At 40.6% G+C, this 24,269-nt stretch overlaps 1 protein-coding gene across 3 annotated transcripts in view; it reads right to left on the bottom strand.

Moving 5' to 3' along the window:
* Nucleotides 1-9,988: 9,988 nt before the first annotated feature.
* The window catches only part of NFIA (nuclear factor I A), a 355,469-nt gene continuing 341,188 nt past the window's right edge, over nt 9,989-24,269 (bottom strand). For 2 of the 3 annotated variants that reach the window (XM_033113887.1, XM_033113888.1), the window contains one exon: nt 9,991-12,687. In XM_033113887.1, the coding sequence (XP_032969778.1) occupies nt 12,670-12,687 (18 nt within the window). In that variant the 3' untranslated portion in view covers nt 9,991-12,669. Of the gene's footprint in view, nt 12,688-24,269 lie in introns of all 3 variants that reach the window. The other variant, XM_033113886.1, reaches the window with a different exon arrangement.

Raw genomic sequence — 24,269 nt, 5'->3', positions numbered from 1 at the left:
CAACGTAGGATTGGAAACAAAGCATGTCAGGTTGGAGAACACTTTAGAAATCTACATAAATAGTTTAAAATATATAATTGGGATTCTCTTTTTTTTTTCATGGGGGGGAGAAATTCAAAATTTATTTACTGAATTTTGAAATTTAATAAAATTTATTTTAGAACAATGGTCTGTGGGCTTTGAGATTTATTTTATTAGATCCTAAGTATATTGCTGTTCCTGGTTCCTGGCTGGCTCAGTTTCAATCCAGTGAAAGCACAGTTGGGTGGAGATGGATGAAGAAGCAGAGGGCTGAGGTGGAGCAGAGGTGGACCAGCTCCAGGAACTACCAGCAAACTAGCACCCTCCAGAGTACAGGGTCAGAATAACAGGTGAGGGTAAATGGCCAAGTAGACAGGTAAATCAAAGGAGAAGAATTCCCCATCACTTCTGTCCAAAACCCAGTCGGCCATCTTTCAGCGGAGGTTTGGGCTCCATCTTTCCCTCCCTCCTCCTTCTGACAAACCTTTTAGAACTCATTCTTCCAGTAGTTTGTCACAGTGTAGGATTCTCCGAGAACATCCAGGTTTGAGACTAGCATGAGCAGATGATCTGCTTTCATTGATCTGCACTTCAGAGTTAGAGAAGGGTAAAGATGATTTAATGCCTATTTCCAAACAATGAAGGATCTTTCTGTTCAGCTTGTGCCAGGGAGCAGACAAAGGAAACAGGCTTCACCTGTAACAGGAGGGGTTTGTGTTAGACAGGAGGAAGATTTATCAGGCAGGGAGTATGAAGACACTGGAATGAGTTATAGTATCTCCTTACCTGGAGATCTTCAAAGTAAGATATACTTACTTCCCTCTGACAGGAGCAGTCGGGGGTGGGGTGGGGTGGGGTTCCTAGCTGGAGGCAGGGAAATAGACTTCAGCGACCTTTGAAGGTTGAGTCCAGCCTTCTGAATCTAGGATAAACTAAGATGGAAAGATTTACTGTTTTGACATCTATCATGGGAATAAATCTGAGCCTCTGCTGGAATTTGAAGAGAGAGATTCTGGAAGCCCATGCTGGCTTGATCACTCCATCAGTCAGGATTCCAGCAGGAAACAGACGGCATATTCAACTCAATATAACTTTGTATATGGACCTCATTTGGAAAAACTACTTAAAAAAATCATGAGACGGTTGAGAGTAGTTGCATAACGATTAGTTATTTGATGATATTAAGGGATTATTGTAAATACTTTGGGGTGTGAAAATGGTATTTTAATATACTTTTATAGAAGTCTTTGTTTTTTAGAGATGTATTCTGAAATATTTATGGATGAAATATATGATACCTGAGATTTGCTTCAAAATAATGTGGGGGTGGTAAAGAAGTAAATGGGGTATGGGGGCGGGTAGGAATTCATCGCAAGTCACAATCAGTTCTATTTTGTACTTTTCCATAATGGAAAAATTTAAACCTGATAGCAGAAATACATTTACATTTTGTTTGTTTTAGCAGGACTCACTGTAATGAACTTGAAATTCAAGCTGAATGTGCCAGATGGGAAGTGAATATAGAATGGGCATATGTATTTCAGAGATGAATAGAAGCTAGTTCATTCCTTATAGGTCAAGGGAGGCCCTGTTTCTCAAAGACCAGTAAGACCTCTACAATTTAACCATGACTGTTTATCCAGGAGCCAGAACTTGAAGGGTTAAAACGATGACCAGTACCACTTCTCTTGGTCTACTTTCCCTGCCTGAGGAGAACAGTTTTCCCTGGCAGTTAATACTGTTGAGGGAAACAGGAACCATAGCCAGGTAGGGCCTTCTAGCTGGGTTCTGTTCAATCTTCTTTAGTGTCTGATGCTGGAATTGTGCTTCCAGCACATTCTCATTCGTGTTCATTAAGCCATTTGGGCCTCTTTCAACAGAGACTCGGAGAGAGGTGTAATAACTTGTTTAATATCATATGGCCAATAAACAGTGGAAGTGGGACTCATATCCAAGTCTTCTTGTTTCAAATCCAGGCTTCTTTCCACTATACAATATTGCCCTCCCGGGTGTCGCGTTTCTCTCCTTAGGGATGCACCAAATGTACCAGTCCAGGGTTGCAAATAGTAATAGTTATGTGGTTGAAATTGTGCTAGGTGTTCTGCATGCATAATTCATTTAGCCCTCTTAATGATCTCATACGGTAGATATATCCTTCTTCCCATTTTATATACAGGCAAACTGAGGCCCCTAATGTCACAGAACTAATTAAATGAGAAACCGAGATTTAAACCCAAGTATGTCTGTCCTCAAACCTTTGACTATTTTTTTTATGCTATTTCTTCCCACTTAATTGAGGCAGGGATTGGATGAAAGTTTTTTTTCCCATAATTCACCCAAATGGAGGCCTGGAAATGGCAAGTATGAAAGCTTATGCCACCAGCGCACGGAAAGAATGCCTTATCGCTACATTGTGGAACAGCTTATTTATTTTTCAGTTACAGCATTCACGTGCATAGCATTTACAATGTGCCAGGCCACTGCTAGTAAGTTTACAAATGTTAATTCATCAACTGTTCACAAGAGCCTGTGAGGGAGTTAGGTGCTCTTATTATCATTCCCATCTTACCAATGGGGAAACTGAGGCACTTGCCAATACCGCAGAGTGAATAAAACACAGAGCCAAGATTCAACGAAAGCAGCCTTCGCCTGAGTTGGCGCTTTTGCTCTTGGTATGGCCTTCATCCCTGACCCTTGCACCCTGTACCTACACATGCTCTGTCTCAGAGTATGTCAGTAAAGGAGTGGTGTTGACTGACTTTAATTCCGATTTCTGAACTCCAAATAATGAAAACCAAAGTGTCTGCTCTTGGCCAGAGTGGTAACCGAAAGGTAGTAACTGATTCTAACTTAAGGCGTGGATGTGCGGAATTGCTCTATTCACATGAGTCAGAAATGTCCTTGAGTCACAAATCACCTATAGCACCTGGCACATGAAAGAGCTCAACACGCAGTAGCTATCAATATCCTGATTAATCTCTCTGATCTACCCACTTCTCTTCCACTGTATGATGGCACCACAGCCCAGCTGTGTGGCCTCTCGCTGGCCTTCTCCACTCAGCCCATCTCCACATGGCATGCTTTTCTCTCCTCTCCTCAGACTAACCTGTCAGGATGTCCTCTAGTCTTCCCTGAGGGAGGATTTTCCTTCCTGGTCCTGTTGAACCAAGGCACGGCCACATGACACAGTCTGGCCAGTGAAATGGGAGTGGAAGTAGTGTGTGTCAATTCCAGGTGGAATTGTTAAATACCAGTGCTTGCCTTGCCATGCTCCTTTGTTCCCCATGCGAACACATCCAGCAGTGGTTCGTATGGTAGCTGCTTTTTACCTTGGGTCCTAGAAGGAGGAGATTCTGTATAAAGGCCTCATGCAACACTTCACAGCATGCAAAATGAGTTGTAAACCTTTTTGTTGTAGCTGCTTAGATTTTGGACTTGGGTCACAGCATACACAGATCTAGCCTCGTCTGACTGATACATGTTTTATGATGCTCTTAGCGGGTAGGACAAAATTCCTTAATATGACTGCAAGGCCATGCAATATCTTGACCTAAATGTCTGGCTTCATCTTGTATCCTGTTTCCTTTCCTTTTTTCTTCTTCATCCAAACAGGCCTTTTTTCCCGTCCCTCATAGGTGGAAAGTTCCATTTTATTACATGCTCTTTGTACAGGCTGTTCCTTCTGCCTAGAACATTCTCCTCCACGCTCCCCCACCCCTTACCCTCACCATTTGCCTGGTTCATTTCTGTCTGTCCGACTAGTCTCAATAGGCTTTCAGGGCAATGTAAATCCTTTAGAGCACTTATCACAACTCCATGCTTACCTCTGCTGCTGTGTTTATTTGAATAATGCAATTTTGCCCACTAGACTGTATACTTCACAAGAATAGTTGCCCAGTCTTTATCTGCTTAATATCCTTAGTCCCTGGAACAGTTCTGGCACATAATAGGTACTCGAAAAATACTTATTGAATAAATAATTGAATCAGTATGTTGTAGTGATTATAGGATGGAATTTAGAGCCAGACCTGTTAGATTAGAATCCCACCTGTCATTTGTTTTATGACCTTGGGTAAATTATTGAATTTCTCTCTGCCTCAGTTTCCTCATCTGTAAAATGGGGATAAAAGTCATACCTACCTCATAGGGCGGTGCGGTTGTGAGGATTAAATGGATTAAGATATATGTGCCATTTATTTACTTAGTGTCTCTGGTCTTCAAACCTACTCTCCTATACTGTTCTGTGGGGCTAGTAATTTTCTCAGTACATTTTCCAGACTCCCTTGCTAGATGGCTGACGTTAGATCCAGCCAATGAGAGACACTGGCAGGAGCTTAGGAGGAGGAAGGAAGGAAGAGAAGCGACTTCTTTCTGGTTTCAGTTCCTGTCCACAATGTGACAGCAGCAGAGGATGGATGCACCAAGAGTCTCCAGCGCCTTTTAGCTCAGCACCCGCCATGCCTTGCCTCCTCAGAAGTACAATTCTGTTGCCTATGTCCTTCTCCCTGGTCGTATCACCCACCGCCCCACATCCTCTCAGAAGTCTGACTACCAGTCATGCGGTACCCCCCACCTTCATGGTGACCTGTCTCAGTAAACACCCTAATATCAGCTGTGCGGGGTTCCTAGGTTCTAGTGACCCAATCTTTCCTCTTTTCCCCAGCTCCATGGGTAGTGGCTATAGCCTACAGTTATCCATGTCTATGCTACTTCAGAGTGCCCTGTTGGAAACCTAGTGAACCCTATTCCTGATTCCTGTTTGGGCCTTAACTGATACACTATCTAAAGAGCTTAGAACAGTATCAGACACATACTGTGTTTCCCCGAAAATAAAACCGGGTCTTATATTAATTTTTGCTCCAAAAGACGCATTAGGGCTTATGTTCGGGGGATGTCATCCTGAAAAATCATGCTAGGGCTTCTTTTCGGGTTATTTTCAGGGAAACACAGTACTATAAGCACTATGTGAGTGGTAAGCCTTGTATTTGTCTAAGTAGGTGAAAAAACCACCATTACTGCCCATTAGAACTCTGTGAAGGGCGTGATGTGCCTGACATCCATCAAGGATAACACGCACTCCATGGTGCAGGAAGCCGATCTTCTGGGGGAACCCTCCAATCCACACCCGTAACTGTCAATCAAATACAACCACCCAGGCATGGTTTAAAGTAAATGATGACACAGCTTCCGTAGCATTAGCAATTTTTTATTTTTCCTTTTTTGTTGCATAGGAAATGCAGTACTTGCTTCCAGTAATTGTATTGTAATGTGAGAAGGTGGTAGCACTAATGGTTGAATACAAGAGTTAAACTAATCCACACCAGCTCAAAAAACCTGTGGAGATTTAGTTGAATAAGAATGGGCGCCCACAGTGATTCTCAACCAATTACAAATTTTCACAGAACACAGTAAAACTAAAAGGGTAACTATGAGAGTCAATACAAGTATTCTAGAGGCACAGGGGGCCCGGCTCATAAAAACAAATGTCAAACCAAGTTATTAACACGGGGGTGTTTAGTTTCACAATGGATATCTTATCATTGGAAGTGTTCAATCTCCTCCCTCCCCCACAATTTGAAATGTAAAACCGAGGTATCCTGAGTGGACAGATTTCCAACGGTGGAGGGAAAAGTCCGCAGTGAACTTTGTTATGGGTAAGAGGTCAGGGCTATGGGGTAGGGGCATGTGTATTTGCCTTTGAAAGTCTTCCCTAAGGGCCTCCTAGAACTTGATAAAGCTCTGGCTCTGGGTTCAATTAGTATCTCAGTGGTGACATTACCAAATGCCTTCGCTGTGCAAAGACGCTGGTCTGAGACCAGGGAGAAAGAATGGAGCTGGCAGCCCTCTCCAGTCTCCATCCCAAAGTAGCCAGGCAGTAGTCTTGTGACCATGGGTTGAGACGTTTAAAAAAAAAAAAAAAAAAGTGCTAATTCATAGACTATGACTAAAAAAAAAAATAAAAATTAAAAAATAGAATTAAAAGGGGGGGGGGGAAGACTTCTGTCATTTTGAGAAGTTAAGCAGAAAAACAGCAGGAAAAAACTAGCCCAATTGGTTGGACACTGTCCTTAATACCACTACAGAGATACAAAAATTCATTATCACATGACCCGGTGTTCTGGTTGGATTAGAGGTGGCACTTCCACCACATACTCTTGTGGTCCAGACACATTTTAGAAATTATGTTTTTTGAATTAAATAGTATAAGGAGTCCACATGTGAAACTCATGATACCTGGCACACAAGCGAGGTCCTGTCCCCCAAGTGCTGCTGACTCCCTGGTCTCATGCTCAGCTGCAGGTGGTCACCCTTAGCTTTCTGAGCGTTTCCGGTGTCTGTTCCCCATTTCCCCGTCCCCCTAATCTGGTTATGTAACCCTTTCAGGCATAAAACTCAGATGGTTGCTGGTTAAAGGAAAAAAATGAGATGAAATTTATTTAATTTGGGAAACAGCTTCAAATTTAGACCAAAAAACAAGTATATTTAAAAGAATCCCGTGTTAATAGCAAACTTCTTTTTCTTATGAATCGGGCCCAAAATTTGTACAGTTTTATTTTTTTGAAGAAAATATTGCAACTGTGCATGAAACTAAATAGCCAAGTGATTTCTTAAAGATTTTTTTTTCGTTTTTTTTCTTTCTTTCTTTTAATATGAGGAAGTCTGGTGTGAAGACGGATCAAGCATGGGTACCTGGCTAAACATTGTCCATTAAGAAAATGCTTCAGAATCAGCATAGCTTCAGTCGAGGGTCAAGGAAAATGTCCCTCACTTGGAAATGTTCTCAAAGTGTCTTTGTAGCAGAGTTCTTGAAATTGAAACAGTCGTTTTTAGACAAACGTCTTGCCAGGGACTGATTTCTGAAATCAAACACCCATGCTTGTCCCCTAGGAAGAAGAAAACAAAAAACAAAAACGAAAACAAAAACACAAGTAATACTGAATTTAAGTAAATGTATACCTCCAAAATACTGAAAACAGCCGAAATCAAGAAAAGACAGAATTTGCGTTCTCAGTGAAATACCTTTAAACCTAGCTGACAAGAACCAAGTCAGAAAAAAAAAAGACTAACATAACTTTGAGTAATATTCATACAGTTCACTAAGCATTATGGAGTAGCATGCATTAATATTGTACGGTTATTTTACATCACCTATACCAGAAGGTCCTGACTGACAGACAGCGAAGGCTACCGGTGTAGAAAAATCTTACTTCAGAAGAGCAATATAATACAGATTTCACAGGCACTACATTTTAATATATCAGGTATTATGCTGGTTTTCTTATAATTCTTTCTGTCCTAAAGCTGGCATTATAACAATGACCAAAAAGGCAAGGATTGAAGTAAACGGAAAGTAGATACCAAAGTTGATATAGTTTTTTTTTTTCTTCAGATAGATTAGTGCATAGTTCTCATGCAGATAAACACTGCTATGCATTTACACTGTTGGAAAGCAGAGTGAATTGAGCCCAAGTTGTCACATTTGTGTAAATCATTTTGTCAGCCTGTAATAGCACCATGTAATGGATTTGCATTAAACATTAAATTGATTTCAGAATTGGTGACACAGTATTCACTACAGTTAAGTGCTATGGAATAGCTTCAATGTTACCTGCTATATATCAAAGCAATTTTCATCCCACTGCTTTTTTTATTGGAAAAAATAAAGGAAAACATACACGACACTAATTAGACGAATGCACAGCCTTGGACGTGGAGAAGGCAGAGCGAGTTTACTGTCAAACAGTAAATACATGCATTGACTTCAGGACAAAATTGGCCTTGGAAGCCAATTTGAATGAAAGCTCTGCTGGTGGGCAGTGCAGCTTTCTGAGACTGTCCAAAGACATATCTCGGAGGGTGGGTGGTGAGGTGCCACTGAAGCTCTCCTTACATTACCATGCCAGTTGTGTTTTAAATTTGTTCTATGGAGGCCTGCTACCAGGAAAAAAAAGAAAAGAAAGAAAGAAAAGAAAGAAAGAGAAAGAAGAAAGAGAAAGAAGAAAGAAAGAAAGAAAGAAAGAAAGAAAGAAAGAAAGAAAGAAAGAAAGAAAGAAAGAAAGAAAGAAAGAAAGAAAGAAAGAGAGAAACAGAAAGAAAGAGAAACTACCACCACCACCACCACCACCACCACCACCACCACCACCACTATGGATAAAAGATATTTCCAGAGACATGATGCAAAGTACATTAAATGACATTCTTAGAAACCCCTCCTCCCTCCCCCCAAAAAAAATCACAAGGAAGAAATGTTTATCTTAATCCAGATTTTGTCAATACTTTATGACACTGTTACTACAGAATTCAAAGCACATGGGGATAAGGGTTTGCAAAGTGAAAGACAAACTTTTTGAGATGGGTTTTGCATATTCCTGTGGGCTGACTGAATACCATGACTCTGGAAGGTTTGGGTTCCTTTACATTTCAACTGTCAGGGAGTGAAGAATACAAGCATTGGGAAATGTACCTGTTGGCTTGCCTATGGCCAACACCTGGCCGAGGGGTCGGGGTGGGGAGGAGCTGACACTAACGAACTGTCATGCCAGGGTGTGAAGAAACAGAAAAGTTAGTTCAAACCTCAAAGGAAAGAAAAGGGCTCTGGGATGGATAGAGTGGCATTAGGGAAAGGATCAGAAAAGGAGCATTTTCGTGGCCAGGGAAAAGGCCAAAAAAAAAAAAAAAGTACATAGAAAAATGATAAAATTTAGTGTTTGTGCCTCTGACTTCAGTTCCCAAAGAAAAAACATGAAAAGTGACTTGAGGGATTTATCTTTGCCAAGATTTTTAATGCCATTTGACGGAAGGGAAAAAAATTCAAATGTGTCTCAGAATCAAGGGCTGGGCCTTCACATGCTGATAGCCCTCAGTCTGTCAGTCTACACACCCCAGGTACCAAAGTCTTCCTCAAACTTCTTCGCTTGGCTTTTAATCTAAAAAGGTAAACACTCAGATTGTTGGTGTTTCTTTTTTCCTGCTTGATCACAACTGAACTACAGTTTCCTGCTGCTTTCTGGACAATGAAACATGAACAAAAATGTAACTTAGTGTATTTAATACTTAACCCCTGTTCATTATCACCCTAGACTGCCTCCCTAATGTTTTAAAGCCTTTAAAACATTTTTTTCCTGCAAATCTGTTCAGAGTTCCCTAATTTTAGCTTCATCAAACTTAATACAACAAAATACCTTCAAAAATACAGCATACCTGTAACATCCATTTACAATGGTTTTTCAGTAGACCTATACTTCTCAAGCATAGGAATATGCTATACCATTGAGAGAAAAAAATAACTGTATTTAAATACTTACAAAAAAAAAAAAAAAGGAAACAGGAGAGTTTTAAACTTAAATCCAGTTCCCAAAGGGGGGCGGGAAAGAAAGAAAAGCAATTCTATGAACGCTGCCTTTATAATGAACAATTGGAAGTTTCACTAGGCTAATTTGACAGAAATTTTTCCTCATTTAAACAACATTACAAAAGTCCTGCATTATAAAATAGGGTAGAATAAATCAGTGTAATCAATAAAACTATACAACAATACAAATTACATATCTTCTGAGTGGGCAGTTTATTCTCTCTCTTTGCAGTCATGACTACAACATGCTCACTAAAAACAACTAAAACTGCCCAAACTATTGCTTAGTTTGTTTTGTTTTAAAAAAAGGGTGCAATTTTATTGTATATACAACCAATTTACTGGTAATACCTTGGCTTATCGCAAGGTTCTGACAAAATGTTTGTCTAGGCTTTTTTCCCTTCACTGTGAAGCACTGAAAGCTGCTATTTTTTTTCTTTTTTTTTTCCTTTTTTCTTTCTTTTAGTGCACATATGTCATAATAAAGTAATGCCCAGCTAAGTGCTATAGGGGAAGGCAAAGTATGCTGGCTGGCTATAGGAAGTGACACCATATACTGACAATCACACCATACAACAGCGCCAAACGACTATTCAACCACTTATCAGACACATATGAAAATCCAAAATGTTTTATTTTATTTTTTTTTCCTTAAATAGAGATAACCAGTAAACAATTTTCAGAACTTGGAAGTTTAAAAACGTGCATATAAAAATGGGCATTATATACTTTTTATTGAATGTGGATTGACTGCAGTCTGCTAAGAAAAATGGGGTGTGGGAGCTGAAGAAAAAGGAAGTTGTCTTTTTTTTTTTTTAAGGCTTGCTTGTGAAAGGAACAGTTGTAAAAACAAAATTGCTTGAAGCAGGGTCAGCTTAGTGCTTCACAGTTTGACTGCTTCTCTAAGAGGAGCCCTTCCTGCGCACGTGCATTCAAAAATCACAAAAAAAAGTACAAAGACAAACACCTAAAACACACTGCGTCAAGTGCAGCACCGACTTTGGTCAAATAAAAAAAATAAAAGAAAAATTAATAATCGCTAAGCTTTTCTACACGATATAAGCAGGTATTGCATATTTTCATATATCTGGGGGAGGGAATAAAGGAAGACTCCAAATAAATTGTAAAATGCAGCAACATCCAAAATACTGATATTCTAAGCATCTACAGATCTCAGAATAGCACTGCCACTGACCACAGAGGACAATAAAGACTACTCCTATCTGCGGAACAACTAACTTTCTATTTAGTTCTAGATGTTGAAACTGACAATGGCTGACATAAAAGTCACATTTACAAAAAGTGTCTCCAAATGCTTGACTAGGGAAAAACCCCTTTCAATAGAGGAGCGTGTGCAACAATTCCACAAATAATCGCTATCCAGGGCAAGGCACATTGATATGGAATTTTTGTTTTCGTGCAAATTAAGGAAAAAAAACAAAACAAAACAACATTGTTTCAGGGGAAAGATGAGGAGCAAAGTGTCTTCCCAAGAATTTCAGTTACTTGATTGTATAGGACAGTAGTAGAACCCTTCTGAAGGGCTGAAAAACATAGTTTAAAGGCAAGTGCCTAGAGTAGGGATTACAATATTGTGTCTTAATGCACTCTACTTTATCCTACATTAACTATATAAAAATTAGTTACTAACACTAGAACATGCAGAGACTTTCTCTGATCAGCAGGGTTTGCCAACCAGAACGTATATATATGTATAGTATAGGAAACCTTCTTGAAGTTGCATGGGAAGCAAAGGGGTGCTTCGCTGTCTGGTAGAAAAATCACTTGCACTTTTTTTTTTTGTTATTTTTTGTTGTTTTTTTGTTGTTTTTTTTTTACATAAGATACAGGACATTTGGGGGTGCAAACTTTGTTTTCCCTAACAAGTACCCTTGATCTGAATGGGCACCAGCATTTGTGTCAGTATTGGTTTCATTATTTATTTATTTATTTGTTTGTTTTTCCCATAGCCCAGTTCAGGGGCGCAAAGGTCTTTAAAATTTCTGGACAATCTCTGGTACAACGAAGTGTCTGATAACTGATAAATCCTATGTTGCCGGATACATGTAAAAATTTTCAGAATTGGCATAATCCATTATAGTGACTTCTAGCTTATAAAATTAACAGATACCATGACTTCATTTTAGTTATGTGCTTTGATAACAGAAAATAATTAATTAGCATTTAATGTAGTTAACATATTGTGGTAAAAGCACCATTAGATTTGTTTTTTGTTTTTTTTTTTAAATTTTCCTTCAGTTTTTAAAGGGATACAAGTTTAACAATAAAAAACATAAAAAGCAAAAATAGCTCCCCTTTTTCTTGCAAGGCTGTTTTTTACCCCAATAATTTAGAGTCCTGGGGTGAAAGGACTTGAAAAACAAAAATAGAATTTTCAACAATCTCTATCTTACAAAGATATTTAGCTATCCAATGAAATTGCACTTTACTCAATTCAAAATTCGATTGTTTTGATTGATTCCTGTCAGTTTCTGTCAAAACAGACCATCTTCCCCATTTCCATGTGAATTTGTGTGTCATTATTGAAATTGTTGAAAAAAAATGTTTTTTTTTTTTTTCAAATGTTAAGTGCAGCATTTCAAAACTTTTAAAAAACTGAATAGTAGTAGTAGTAGTTTGCCATTTTCGGAATTGTTCTGCAATGTGAGTGGATTCACTGTCCTTGCGGGCCATGTTATTTATTTAACTGCTGACTGCTGAACCAAACCAAACTAAAAGAAAAAATAAAAAAGGAACATAACTGCATTTTCTTTTTCCAGTATGTTACAGAAAAACATTGCCCTTTGACTGTCCCGTAAGTTATATATTGCAGATCTCAGCTACTACAAAAGATTTAGTTCTCCATGTGCCTCCTGGTTGCTCAAGGAGGCTCACACCTGTATGGGTAAATTCATGAAATACTGTGAAACAGCCAGGCTCTGTAAGGAAAGTGTGTTACAACGGAAGTCAGTGAGCAAGGGCAGACCTCCTCTAGCCACATCACCTAATGCTCACGCTACCACGAAAACACTTCAAATATTACAAAGCCCAACCATTTCCAGCACCATATGAGAAAATTACAACAGTCCCTAAAGTAGTTAAAAAAAAAAATCCCAAAAGGTTATGGCCTTTGCTCTTTGACCATAATGCTTGCTGTTTCCATGTACAAGTTGATTTGATTCTCCCCTTCCACTGACAGTGAAGTTGTAACCGCGCTGGGTTGAGGATGCGTCCATGTTACAGAGTTGAGAAGGGGTCAGGTGGTCTGTCTGGTGGATGGTGGGACGCTGCAACTTTTATCCCAGGTACCAAGACTGGAAGACATAAGGAAAAAATGCAATTAGACGTGCAATTTAGAAAATGACATCTTTAGAAGTTGTCCTTCCAACTGTGAAATCAGGATCACTGCTAGAGATAGGGTGGCATGGGGGCGGGTCGTTCATCGGGAGAAGAGAAGGAATGACAAATAGTAGTAAATCTTGAGACACTGAAACTGATCTCACTCCTCTAAAATTGAAATTTCATTGGGGTTTGCTAATGTTCTGAGTGTGTCTTACAAAATCAAGTAGTTGTGTCCACTTGAAATACATGTATAGATTCTGTAGTCTGGTGGGGACAGCTAGAGGAGGGCAGGAAATGGGACCATCTTTTTTTTCATTGAATCCTCAGTGCCTATCCCAGTGCCCGGGATAGAAGGTTCTCAACAACGCGGAGTTGAATGAATGGAGAATGTGTAAGGGGCGAGGTTTTATGTGATGATGCACGTGTACTCCGATGATTTTTGCAACATCTCCTTTTCAATGAGATATAGACACTGTAGATGTTACTGTGACGTTCTCTTAATGGGCATAGATGATCAATAGTGATAGAAGAGTAAGTGGAGGTAAAGCGGAAAAAGTGCTGCACCAAGAGTGCTGAGTGATTTTGGACCAGTCATAGCTTGTCTCTTATACTCAGTTTTCTCATATGTGCATGAGGTAGATTTTATGATATAAAATACTCCTTTCAGCTCAATATTTTCAAAAAAGACATAATAATCAAGTGGTATCAAGGTTTCACCCTGTTAGCTACCATGATGTCCTAAGGGAAACAAATGAGGCCACTGCATAACCCTCATTCGTATTTTTTTCCTTCCATATGCCTGCAGGACCCAGTTACCTTTTCCTTCCATAAATCTTAGGTGATTAGTTTTGGGCAATAGTCTGTTTATATATCACTTTAGATGCTGGCATTTCTTTTCTGTTAGCTAAACAAAGTGACCAATTATGGTCTAATATCAGAGTCAATTTCTCAAGTGAAATAAAAAAGTATATAGCTTTTGCCAACTTTTCTCTAGAGATATCCTACCAAATTTACCACATTTATCATTATTCACAGAAAAATCATCAACTTCTAGCGAAAGTGAATGCTTCCAAAATCTAAGTTGACGGTATCAGAAAGGGTTACATTTGGGTTGATTCAGTCAGATGAAGGCTCATTCGTATCCAAGAGATTCAATTAGGTAAAGTAAGGACTCATTTGATCCTGGGGATAAATGGCGAAATGATAGCTACATGGAGGTTGGTATAAGATTTCCTGGTCACACAAGCTACCTTTGATTTCCAGAGGACTTGAAAAAACCTAAACCTAAACCGAAAAACTACTCATCCTGTATACTTTTCGAGGTTATTCTTTGACCACAGGCTTTGAGGAACACAATAAAGCCTCTTGTGTCCTGAAAGGAAATCATCCTGGCAAACACACAAGGCCTAAATCTAACTGGACAAAAGAAAGACGGGGGGGAAAAGAAAGAAGGGAGGCAAACTCCAAACTTTTAGTAGGCTCTACTAAGAGCTGACTCCGATCCACGTTAGAGCCGAAAGCTCTCTCTTTGACAAAACAGTCTCAAACTTTGGGTGTGGCGAATAATGCTTACAATTTCTGTTCTCACACTTTCGAAGTCAGTTGTGAAATTCCCGACTTCTTAAATCTGACAGTGCATAGTAGTTCTTGAAGCAAACTCCTGGGACCCAGTGAGTCAGCAGGGGGAGCAGTTTTCCATACCACAGTTTCTGGACACAACCTCAGCGCACTACAAAAATCTGCAGTGCCTCTGCACTTCTCTTAAAAAGCAAAGCAAAAAAAAAAAAAGTTTCTTCACACATCTTACTATTCAGTGTGTGCCTTGCCGACAAGGTTACCCCAGAGCAGCTCTGTAATCCTTCACTGAAATAGGCTTTATTGATTGCTCTGGTCTATTGTTCTCTTTTCAAGTCCCCCAAGTTCAAGTTCATCCTGGTGTTACATCATGTCTGGTTGCTATGAGCAACCAGACAGACCCAGACGTGACTATCATTAGCAAGAAACCCTCCGCTCTCCTCCCACCAACCTTCCAGTGGCTCTGACGTAGCAGGCCCACTGCAAACACATTGAAGTATTTATTCTGCCTAATTTATGGCCTACACAGCAAGCAAGACCCCCACTCCAAAAACCAACACTGTTGTATATTTAATTAATCTGTCTTTCTCTGGCACTTGGGAAAGTTAGACAAAGGACTAATTATTGTGTTGCACTCTCCACACTTTTCTTTTGGGGGGGTGAATATTTGCATGGGAAAGAAAACTACAAGGCCCAGCCAGCATCAGACCCCCTTCCCCTTTTCCTTTTTGCCCTATTGACATTTCATGAAATACTTTAGCTGCTTAAGGGAATTAGAAAAAAAAATGCGATGTGAATGTTACTCCTTCTGAGTTGGTATTCAGTAACACAAATCAACTCATGACATGTTTAAATTTAAATGCTAACCACACACTCTCAGAGTTACTTTAAAGGTTAGTTTTTAATCAATAGAAGTTGCTGACTCTGGGTTTTTGAGCTGCGCACTGCAGCTCTTGGGCTTTTGTCTAACGTTAAAGCTTTCAAACTCTTTTTTTTTTTCCTTGAGATGATTTTAGCAATGATTTGCAGACACAGAAGGCTATTGTGCTCTGACCAGCAACATGTCAATAGAGGAGCGAGTTGCCCTGTGGTGGGGTGTCAATATGACTCCTGAAGGGTTGGGTTGGGGGTCTTTAATAACCCATGAAAAAAACTTAATTAACCCTTTCAGGCCCCAACCAAAACCTATTCTTAAACTTTTTCACTTCTGTAATTTGACCATTAGTACTATTTCAACATCACACTAATCTTCATGACAATTAACCCAGCTACTTGACCAGGCTTTCCAGAATGGGAAGTGAGTCGGTTAGGGGAACCACACAGGAAATTTTTTTTTTTTTAAATGGGGTCTCTTTGATTAAATCACTTATTTGCAGAGATGGCAGATAAACAGTTATAATAATAATAAAAACACATGCACTTTACCAAATTTTCTCACGATCAGTTTGTAGCTGAAGATGCTCTTGATTCTGTTAATGATAAGTGAGCTGGTCGCACATTTACAAGCCCCTCAAGTTCTATAAGCTTCCACGAACTATTAATAACATCAGATGGACAAGAAAATGTTTGGAAAACCCCATTTTTCTCTTGTGATGTTTTCTTACAAAGTCCATTATGCAAGCAGTGCAAGTTTCAAAACATTGCTTGAAGAACAATTCTGAGCATTTTCTTCTTGGGTTATACAAGAAAAATATAAAAGAAATCTGAGATGGTGAAATTGTTGGGGTTGAGTAGCAAATCACTGGGAAAATGTTGCCACATTAAACAAAATTCATTTATGGAGCATCAAAAAATTGTCTTCAGCCATTTATTGACATAAGCTTATGTTTTCATATGGTTCCTGCCTCATACTTTATAGCCCCTTAATCTAACCTACTGTATCCAGATGGACTACAAAGGAATCTCTCTATCCCTTATCTGCAGTGAGTTCCAGTATTACCATACAATATAGGATGATGTTATCTCAATACATTTACATTAAGGAAGTAAACACAGAGCTTTGATCTATTTTTTCCTCAGGAACATTCAGTTATCGTTGTTTTGGAGGTCCATAAATCCATACTCCCACAAAGGCTCTAGTTAAGCAAAATTATTCTGTTACATTCACAATTTCTACAGTTTGGGATGTGCTGCGGGGAGGGATGGGGGTAATTGTCCTCTCTTAGTGTTCAAGGTGAAACATCAAAAGAAATCTGCAGTCCAGGACCAGAGCTCAGCTTTCCTTTTCTCCAGTCAAATGAAGAAGTAATCTCATCAGGTTGGAAAGTGCTGACTAAGGATTTAATAAAGTGCCTGCAGATGTGGCGTCTCTAAGGTATTCAACTCATGTAATGCAAAACAGTTCCACACTGAATGTGCTTATAAAATTTCATTTAACCATTGCAGCGCGACTTTTTTTTCTTTTTTTTTTTTTTTACCGTTCTCTAAGGAGTTTTATCACACTTCCCACCCCTTAATTTACAGCTCCATGAAAGTTCGAATCCCATTCTGCCAGGATTCTGGAATACTCACAGTAGTCAGGTTTTATGAACTATAAACAATATCTATCTGGCTGCATCCTAAAAAACAGGAAGCCTTAAATAGTAGTAGGTACCTCTGACAGTGGCAGTCACTTTCCTTTCTTATGCCGCATGGAGAGCAATGAGGAAACTGAGGCTATTTTCCAAACTTTGGTCATGAGGTCGACCAAGACAGAGTTGATGAACACTCAACTCCTTAGTAACAACAAACATTCTAATGCGAATAGCAACTTTTAAAAAGGACTTTTATAAACTGTATTCACTAAGAGGTCCGGATGTATATTTTAGCAACAAAAGGAAATAGAAGTTTGTTTGAGATAGCTATATTTTACTTTAACCAAAAAAGAAGAGGGGGTGTGGGGGTGGGGACAGGGAGGATGGAACAGACTGTGACACAGCAGAATCTGTTTTTCAAATTAAAAAGTTAAACAAAAGACCTCAAGGGCAAAGTTGAACACTGCGGAAGGAGGTTGTTAATGTGGAATCCAGAACTGGGTGTGACACTTCACTTTCTTCTCCAGGCAAGGTGGGTTATTTAAGGACATTCACACACATAAACCAGAAACAACGCAAAGACAGAGAGGCTTCTGCCCCTATTCCCCCAGCAGGCCGGACTCTCCTTTAATCCAACCAATACTGCGTGAGCTGCGGTCACCATTTTCACTTCTCTCTCAAGGAGATGCTATCTCTGCTGGGTCACACTAATCCAGTTAGTCATTTTTGGCTTCCTGCTCTTGTTTGGATGAGATAAAGTCCACTGTTTAGCCCAAATGAGTTGTCCTTGGCAAATCAGTCAAAAGCCTGATGGCCTCCCCTGCCCGCTTCCAACACAATGAAAAGGGCCTGGGGCCTCTGTGTGCACTTCTCAGTGTCTCCCATGTGTACACACCATTTTGGAGCATTTGTTCACTCATTTGATAAGTACCTGGGGCTTCTTGTGTGCTCTGTGCTATGTCTGCTAGACTGTAGGGATATAATAAGTACAATACATATGGTACCTGCTGTTAAGGAGTTGTTGTGCAGAAAGAAGGCGCTGGATTTTAGACTTCTATGTCCTTCAAGATACCAGGTACCCTGCTTTTCTCACAGTAGGATCTTATGAACTTAGGTCGACTGCTGAGGCTGAGTATCCAATGTCCAAGGGACGTAGGACTGAGTCCCACTTTTTCCACTGACTAGTTGTATGTCCTCGGGCCCCAGAGGACTGCTCTGAGGACCATTCGGCATTACATGAGAGGAAAGCAGTTTTTTCCGCTGGTTTCTTCTGAAAAAAGGTGACATGCTGTACACAGGTGTCAGTTATTGGTATTGCCAGCCACAAGCTTTGATCTCTGCCGTCATTTTTCTTGTCTGATTTTGTTAATTAAAGAAAGCCTGTTTTCAATAACGCTAAACCAAGACTTGTTTATTGTACAGGAAACTATTAAAACGTTAATGGGCTGTGATTGGCCCTGCTTACCTTTGTGGCCTTATTTTTGCACTGCTCATACTCATACTTGTGCTGTGTTAAACTTCTCCCAGCTCCCCCAAACCAAAGGCCTTCTCCCCGCTGGGCCCTGGCACAGCCTGCACCCCTCTCCTTGGCTTTGCTAACACTTACTAGTCCTTGTGTTCTCAGATTAGCAGTCCCTTCTTCCAAGGGGTCTTTCTCCAGGCCTTCAGTCCCGAGGTTTACCTCCGTCACAGTCACTGAACTGTAGTTACCTGCTTTCTTCCCAAGAAACACTGACTAGCTTCCTGCATGTGGCATCTCCAGTGTCTTTCTTGTCCAGTGGCTGGCAAAGAGTCGGTACTTAGGGAAGGAAGAAACAAGCTACCCCCGTGGTTCCCGAAGCCTGGTGTCAGTAACCTGCACAAGATCTTAAGAAGGATGATTTCTAGCATGGCTGTGCCACGTCCATGCTTGTGCCACAGGTCCATGTCTTCCCAAATGACAGACACTCTCCCTAGAGAGACACAGGTCTCCTCAAACCGCCCTAGGCAGTTCTGACTGAAGAGCTGTTGCAACAGGGCCAACTGCGGCCAAGTGCGTCAGTAGCATGTGCAATAGTTTTGTAACATGGACTGCTGCCTACTTACTACAAGCACAGAGGAGGTGTCCAAACCACCACTCCCTGGAGAGTGACCGTGCTGCTCCCGGCCAAGACCTCCGTTTGGTTCAAACCTCAAGACGGGAAAACACTAATCTTTTTGCCCAATAAGCCACCCAGCACCTCCAAACCTTGAGAGTACACACACAATCCAATTATTCCGACTGCTGTTCCAAAGTCTGGCTCTTTCACTGTATTCCAACTTGCCCTTGTGTCTGCCTCACCATCAAATACATTTTTTTTTTTTTTGGTCTCCCTTTATATGTTCATCAAATGTAAACCAAAGCCTTGGGAATTAAAAATTACTCCCTGGCCCACTCACACTTGCTCTGCAGACTTACTGGCAGGGCTGGCTGTATGCATAGTGGTAAGACCCAGGGCTCTCGAGTTCCAGTGAACAGAATCTCATCATTTAACTAGTACACCATGATCTTATTAGGCAAGTTAGCACTCCCGAGCCTCAGTTCTAGACTCCGAGAAATGGAGACAACAACTTTATCAGTTTTTATGGGGATTATATGAGCTAATACCTGGATAGCGGCAAGTCCAGAAAACCGGAAAGCCGGGGTAGATGGGTTCTCCAACTATGAAATGTGCACGGGGCCTTAAGGTTCACATGAGACCTAAGGAGGACCAGTTCCCTTGGAAAGCAATCACTCAACAAGGCGGCTTTCGCTTATTTAATGATATAGCTCCTTAGTTAAAAGTAGCAGCTGCGTCAGTTCCATTTCCCCAGTTGCAAGAGAAAGTTCTTGAGAAAATAAAAATCTGTCTTTAATTGCGGTATTAAAATCAGAGCGGCGAAACCAACCACACAAAAGGAATTGGCTCAAGTTTATGAAAGGCATTTGGGCCCTTGCCTTGCAAGGCTAAACTGCTCGCCTTGGAAGTGGGGGTGAGGGGGAGGGGGGGAGGAGAGGGGAGGGAGTAGTCAGGCAACCAAGTGGGACAGAAACAATCCTATTTTGGTTTTTGTTAGTGAATGGCATACTACATAGATCAGAGACTTCTTATAAAATACAAACCCCCACTGTACACAAAGCACAGGAAAATGTGAGGAAAAAAGGGAAAAACTAAAAGCAGCTTAGGGTGTGTTAACGCTGCTATTCTGTCAGCTTAAAGAGTATTTTATGCTTGATCAACAGCTCTTTTTTATTGTGCTTTTCTTTCATTCATTCAAGACATCAAAGCGGGCACCACCAGTGTACCTGCCCTTCTGGAGCCGCTTGTGAGGGGGTTCTAATGAAGCACGACTCTGGGAGCCGGAGACCCCCGTGGACACGGCAGTTCAAAGGGAATATTTCAACAATGATTACATTTTGTAAATCTTTTTATGAAAGAGACAGCTTATTTCCTGCTTTTTCATGAAAAATAGATTCGATCCATTAAAGTGAGCCCGCGCCACGGAAGCTGCTTGAGATCTGAGGTGCAGCGTGGAGATTAAGGGGACAACAACCCAATGAAATCGTCTAGAGTTCCTATCTATTTGGCCACGATGGCACTGAGGGATTTTCTGGGTGGGGCCCAAACACTGCACTGAATGGCTCTACTGCGAAAAATGCAGCGATGGTGTGGTTTCTCGCCTTGTTTTTCAGCTGGGGCCTTGTGTTTATTATTTGTTCTTTCTTTTTTTTTTTTTTTGATTCCACAAAGGCCAACCATGTATCACAAAGTATCAGGTAACCCCTTTTATTGCCCAAAAGTAAGATGAAAGATTTTAGTTACAGATTCATTAAATGCTGTATTTTAATGCCCTTAAATGGGACAAACCCTTTTCCATATGGGAAGCTGACCATAAAGCTGGCTGTGGTCTGAAGATACAATACAGTCTTTACTATTGGCTAATATCTGCCCCAAAGGCAAAAATTAAGCAGGCAACCTAGCCCTTTGTAATTTTTGATTTTCAACATTAAAATAATCTTTCCTCTAGTCTTTCTTTCTTTTTTTCTTTGTTTGTTTTTCTGGCAGCAGGAAAAGTTGAGGTGAGTAGGAAAGGAAAAGAATGATTTCCTGGGGAGCTATGACATGAAAAAAAATGTATGTTTTCTACACGTCAGATTCCAATTTTAATTAAATGCCTGTTGTCTAACAAGTGCAGACAGTCACACTTGGGGCTGGCCCAATGGTGGCCCAGGGAGGTAACCTTTCTTGTTTAAAAAAGAGAGGCATGGGAGTGAAGGTTGGAGCTCCGCAAAGCGTGGCCACATTATAATAATTATTCCACCGACTGCTTCCTCACTCTTGCTCTTCCCCCAAAGCTGAAAAGCTCTTCCCAAACATAACTCAGGTTAAAAGCAAATCTGTGTTGTAGATTTAATGTGCAGATTGTGTGGTAGATAGCGGAAAAATAATATTGAAGTAAAAAGTCCAGTTATTTAAAAATTTCTCCCAGAGACAACCCTGTAACAAAATGACAGAAGACCTGGTACTTTGCCAGACACTAATTCCCAAACTAACCTTCTCAGCCAAGGAGCCCTTTAGACACTGGATGGCATCTGCCACCTTTGGACATTTGCACCCCAGGCTAGCCCTTCCATGCATGGCTCTGAGCACAGGTCTCTGCTTCCTTACCCTTTTCATCCTCCTCTGTTTACTGTCCCGGGTTCTCCCTCCTGTCCTTTCCGGTCCCATTTCCTGCCTCCTCCCACCCCTCAGCCAGTCTCCCTCTCCCCCAGTGTTTGAGCCCCCCACAGGAATCAGGGCAGACCCCTACTCTCTCAAAGGCCACACAAACCCACAGTCCTTCCTCCTCCATTCACCGGATTAAGAACGGAAGGGAAGAACGCACTCAACTGCAACCTCGACCAGCCCGCTGAGCAGCTGGAATCGAAGGCTTCTGTAGTGAGCCAAAGAAACAAGGAACAGAGGCAGAATGTGGACAAAATGTGAAGGAAGTTGAAGCATCTTAGTGAGCAGATTCATGAGAAAAGAAGAGGGATAGTACAGTGAGATGCAACTCAGCACTGGACTGTGTGAGTCGGGGCCCTCGTTCAAGCCCCAGCTCAGTCCCTGGCTGCCCCACGAGGCTGCTCTGATACGACTACACAGACTGCATTCCTATCTATACTTTCTGAGGACACCTGGCTTTTCGATTGTACTGATTCCAGGTGTCATTGTTTTCTCCTTCATGGTGTAGATGTGATATTGGCAGGGGTAAAACTATTCATATCCCTCCCTGAGGTTAGCGTGAACTTGACCATGGAAAAAGTCAGAGACCTGAATTCTAGCCTGTGTGACTTCAGGGGTCCAACCAACCTAACTTACTTTCAAAACGGACCTCAGTAGACCAGTTATCACAGCACATGGGGGAGGAAAGAACGAATAGAAAAAGACAAAACTCTGAAGTACTGGCCTAAAATAGGCAGCATCATCTGGGCAGCACTGATATGATCTAGATGGCAAAGGACGGGATCAAGCTTTCATATGAGCCAACTACCCCCGGTAAAAATTGAATGATTTTCCTGTGATATCCCCAAAAGCACAAACCAGGGATCAGTGAACAATGCTTTCCACCTCCTTCTGAAAATGTGGTAGGAGTTAGGGTTTTATAGCAACACAACTTGTCTTTGTTAAGACGTGACTTGCAAAACAAACCCACATGGGGGAGTTGACAGTTTCAAATGACAGTATTTTTTTTTTTTTAATGCTGAAACAGCAAAAGCTTTTTATGTTCAGATTTATTTCCTTCTAAATTTGTAGATTAAATTTACAACCAAGCAATATTCATTGCTACAAACAATTAGATTCTTCCTGAATATTTCCAGGGGAGGTGAGTGGGAAGCTTCTTGGTGGGGTTCGGGGGTGGGATTCCTACAAACATGAAGATCCCATTGCGTTAACCGTCTATGTGAAGGGTCTGATGAATGATTTAGACATATATGTGATACACGTAATCAGCAGAGCTACTTGGCTTCCCTGTCGAGAACCTATGCTCCTTACAAGGAGGTAATACCATTCTAACATAGAAGATTTCATTCATTTTTACCTTTTTAGTAATGAATTCGGAGATGGTGGGGATCTTATAAGCAAAGATTACTGAAGACAGATTTAAGAATGTGTTCTATAAAGTCAAGCATGCAAACAAGATCACTTATTTTGTTCTCAGATAAATTCTGACTGGTAGTGGTCTCCCCGTAACTGTGATTTAGGAAACGACTTAGAACTCAGACACACAGTGCTAATTTGGAACAGTTACATACCTCTAGCATCACTTTGTTATATTTTAATGAAGCCAGTTACAGATTGGATGACTTATATACTCGCTGGCTCTTTAAAAATCCTTTTCTCTTGTTCGTCACCCTATGGATAGGAGATCCTACTGCTTATTTTGCAAGAGTGGTGGTAAGTTCAAATGATACATATTAACTTTCATTCTGATTCTGCAATCACAAAAGTCTTGCACATTTGCCACCTTGTGCTATCCTAAAGGTGGTGCACTTAAAAAAAATACTTGAAGGTTTGTTTTTTTTTTTTTTTTTTTTAAAGACGTGAATTGACTGAGCTAAAATATGGCTTCCTGTTCTCCTGCATTAGCCTTTCGATGTTGTTCTCCAGGAACACGTTTACGAGTTCAAGTTCAGGTTTAAACTAAATAAAACACTCCTCAGGAGTTTATAACTGAACCTCATTTACATGTGCTCCCTCTGAACTCTGCCGGCCTCAGTATGCTAGTTTCCAAGGCTTGGTGAAGGAATGTTTTACAGTTGGAATCTGTATTGCTTTCTCAGGCATTTCAGACTCAGAGGCTGGGCAGAACCAAGCTTTCGTTAGTATTAAAAGTTTCCTCAGATCTACTATAAAGTCAAAGAAAGAGAAATAAAGACATATAAAGAGAAAGAAAGACAAGGCAGGGGTAAGAGAATGGTATCTTCTTAATTTTCCCTATAAGGCTTTAGAGTTAATATTCCAGTTAAAAAGAAGAGTAACAGACTCTGACTGTATATTCTAGAATTCCATAGCCAAGCCTTCAAATTTCTCTGCAACCATTTTCAGCTCTTTGTGGAAATGGTCACTGCATAGTTGTTCTTTTCAAATATAAAAACTAGGGTTTGATTAAACTTTTTCTGCAGTTAAAATGTACTATGAAGATGAATGTCCCCAACTCAAAAGGGATTCCACATTATGTCTATGAAAAAACCTAAGGGATTTTTGAGGTCAGAAAGATCTCAGGGATTTTCCAGCCTATAAAGGTACACTACAGAAGAGGAAATGGCTATTTTTGGTTTAGAACCAGGAAGAGCAGAAGTAGGGATTCTGAGAGATTCATAGGGAACTCAGTTTGGAGAGAGCTGATTTCCTGACTGACTGAGGTTAAGACTCAAGCAAGGGTCCAAGAGTTTGGAGAAAGCAGCAATGGTCTTTGTGGGTAGA

Source organism: Rhinolophus ferrumequinum, chromosome 9 (assembly GCF_004115265.2).
Source record: "Rhinolophus ferrumequinum isolate MPI-CBG mRhiFer1 chromosome 9, mRhiFer1_v1.p, whole genome shotgun sequence".
Lineage (NCBI taxonomy): Eukaryota > Metazoa > Chordata > Mammalia > Chiroptera > Rhinolophidae > Rhinolophus > Rhinolophus ferrumequinum.
This window is presented reverse-complemented; position numbering and strand designations above follow the sequence as displayed.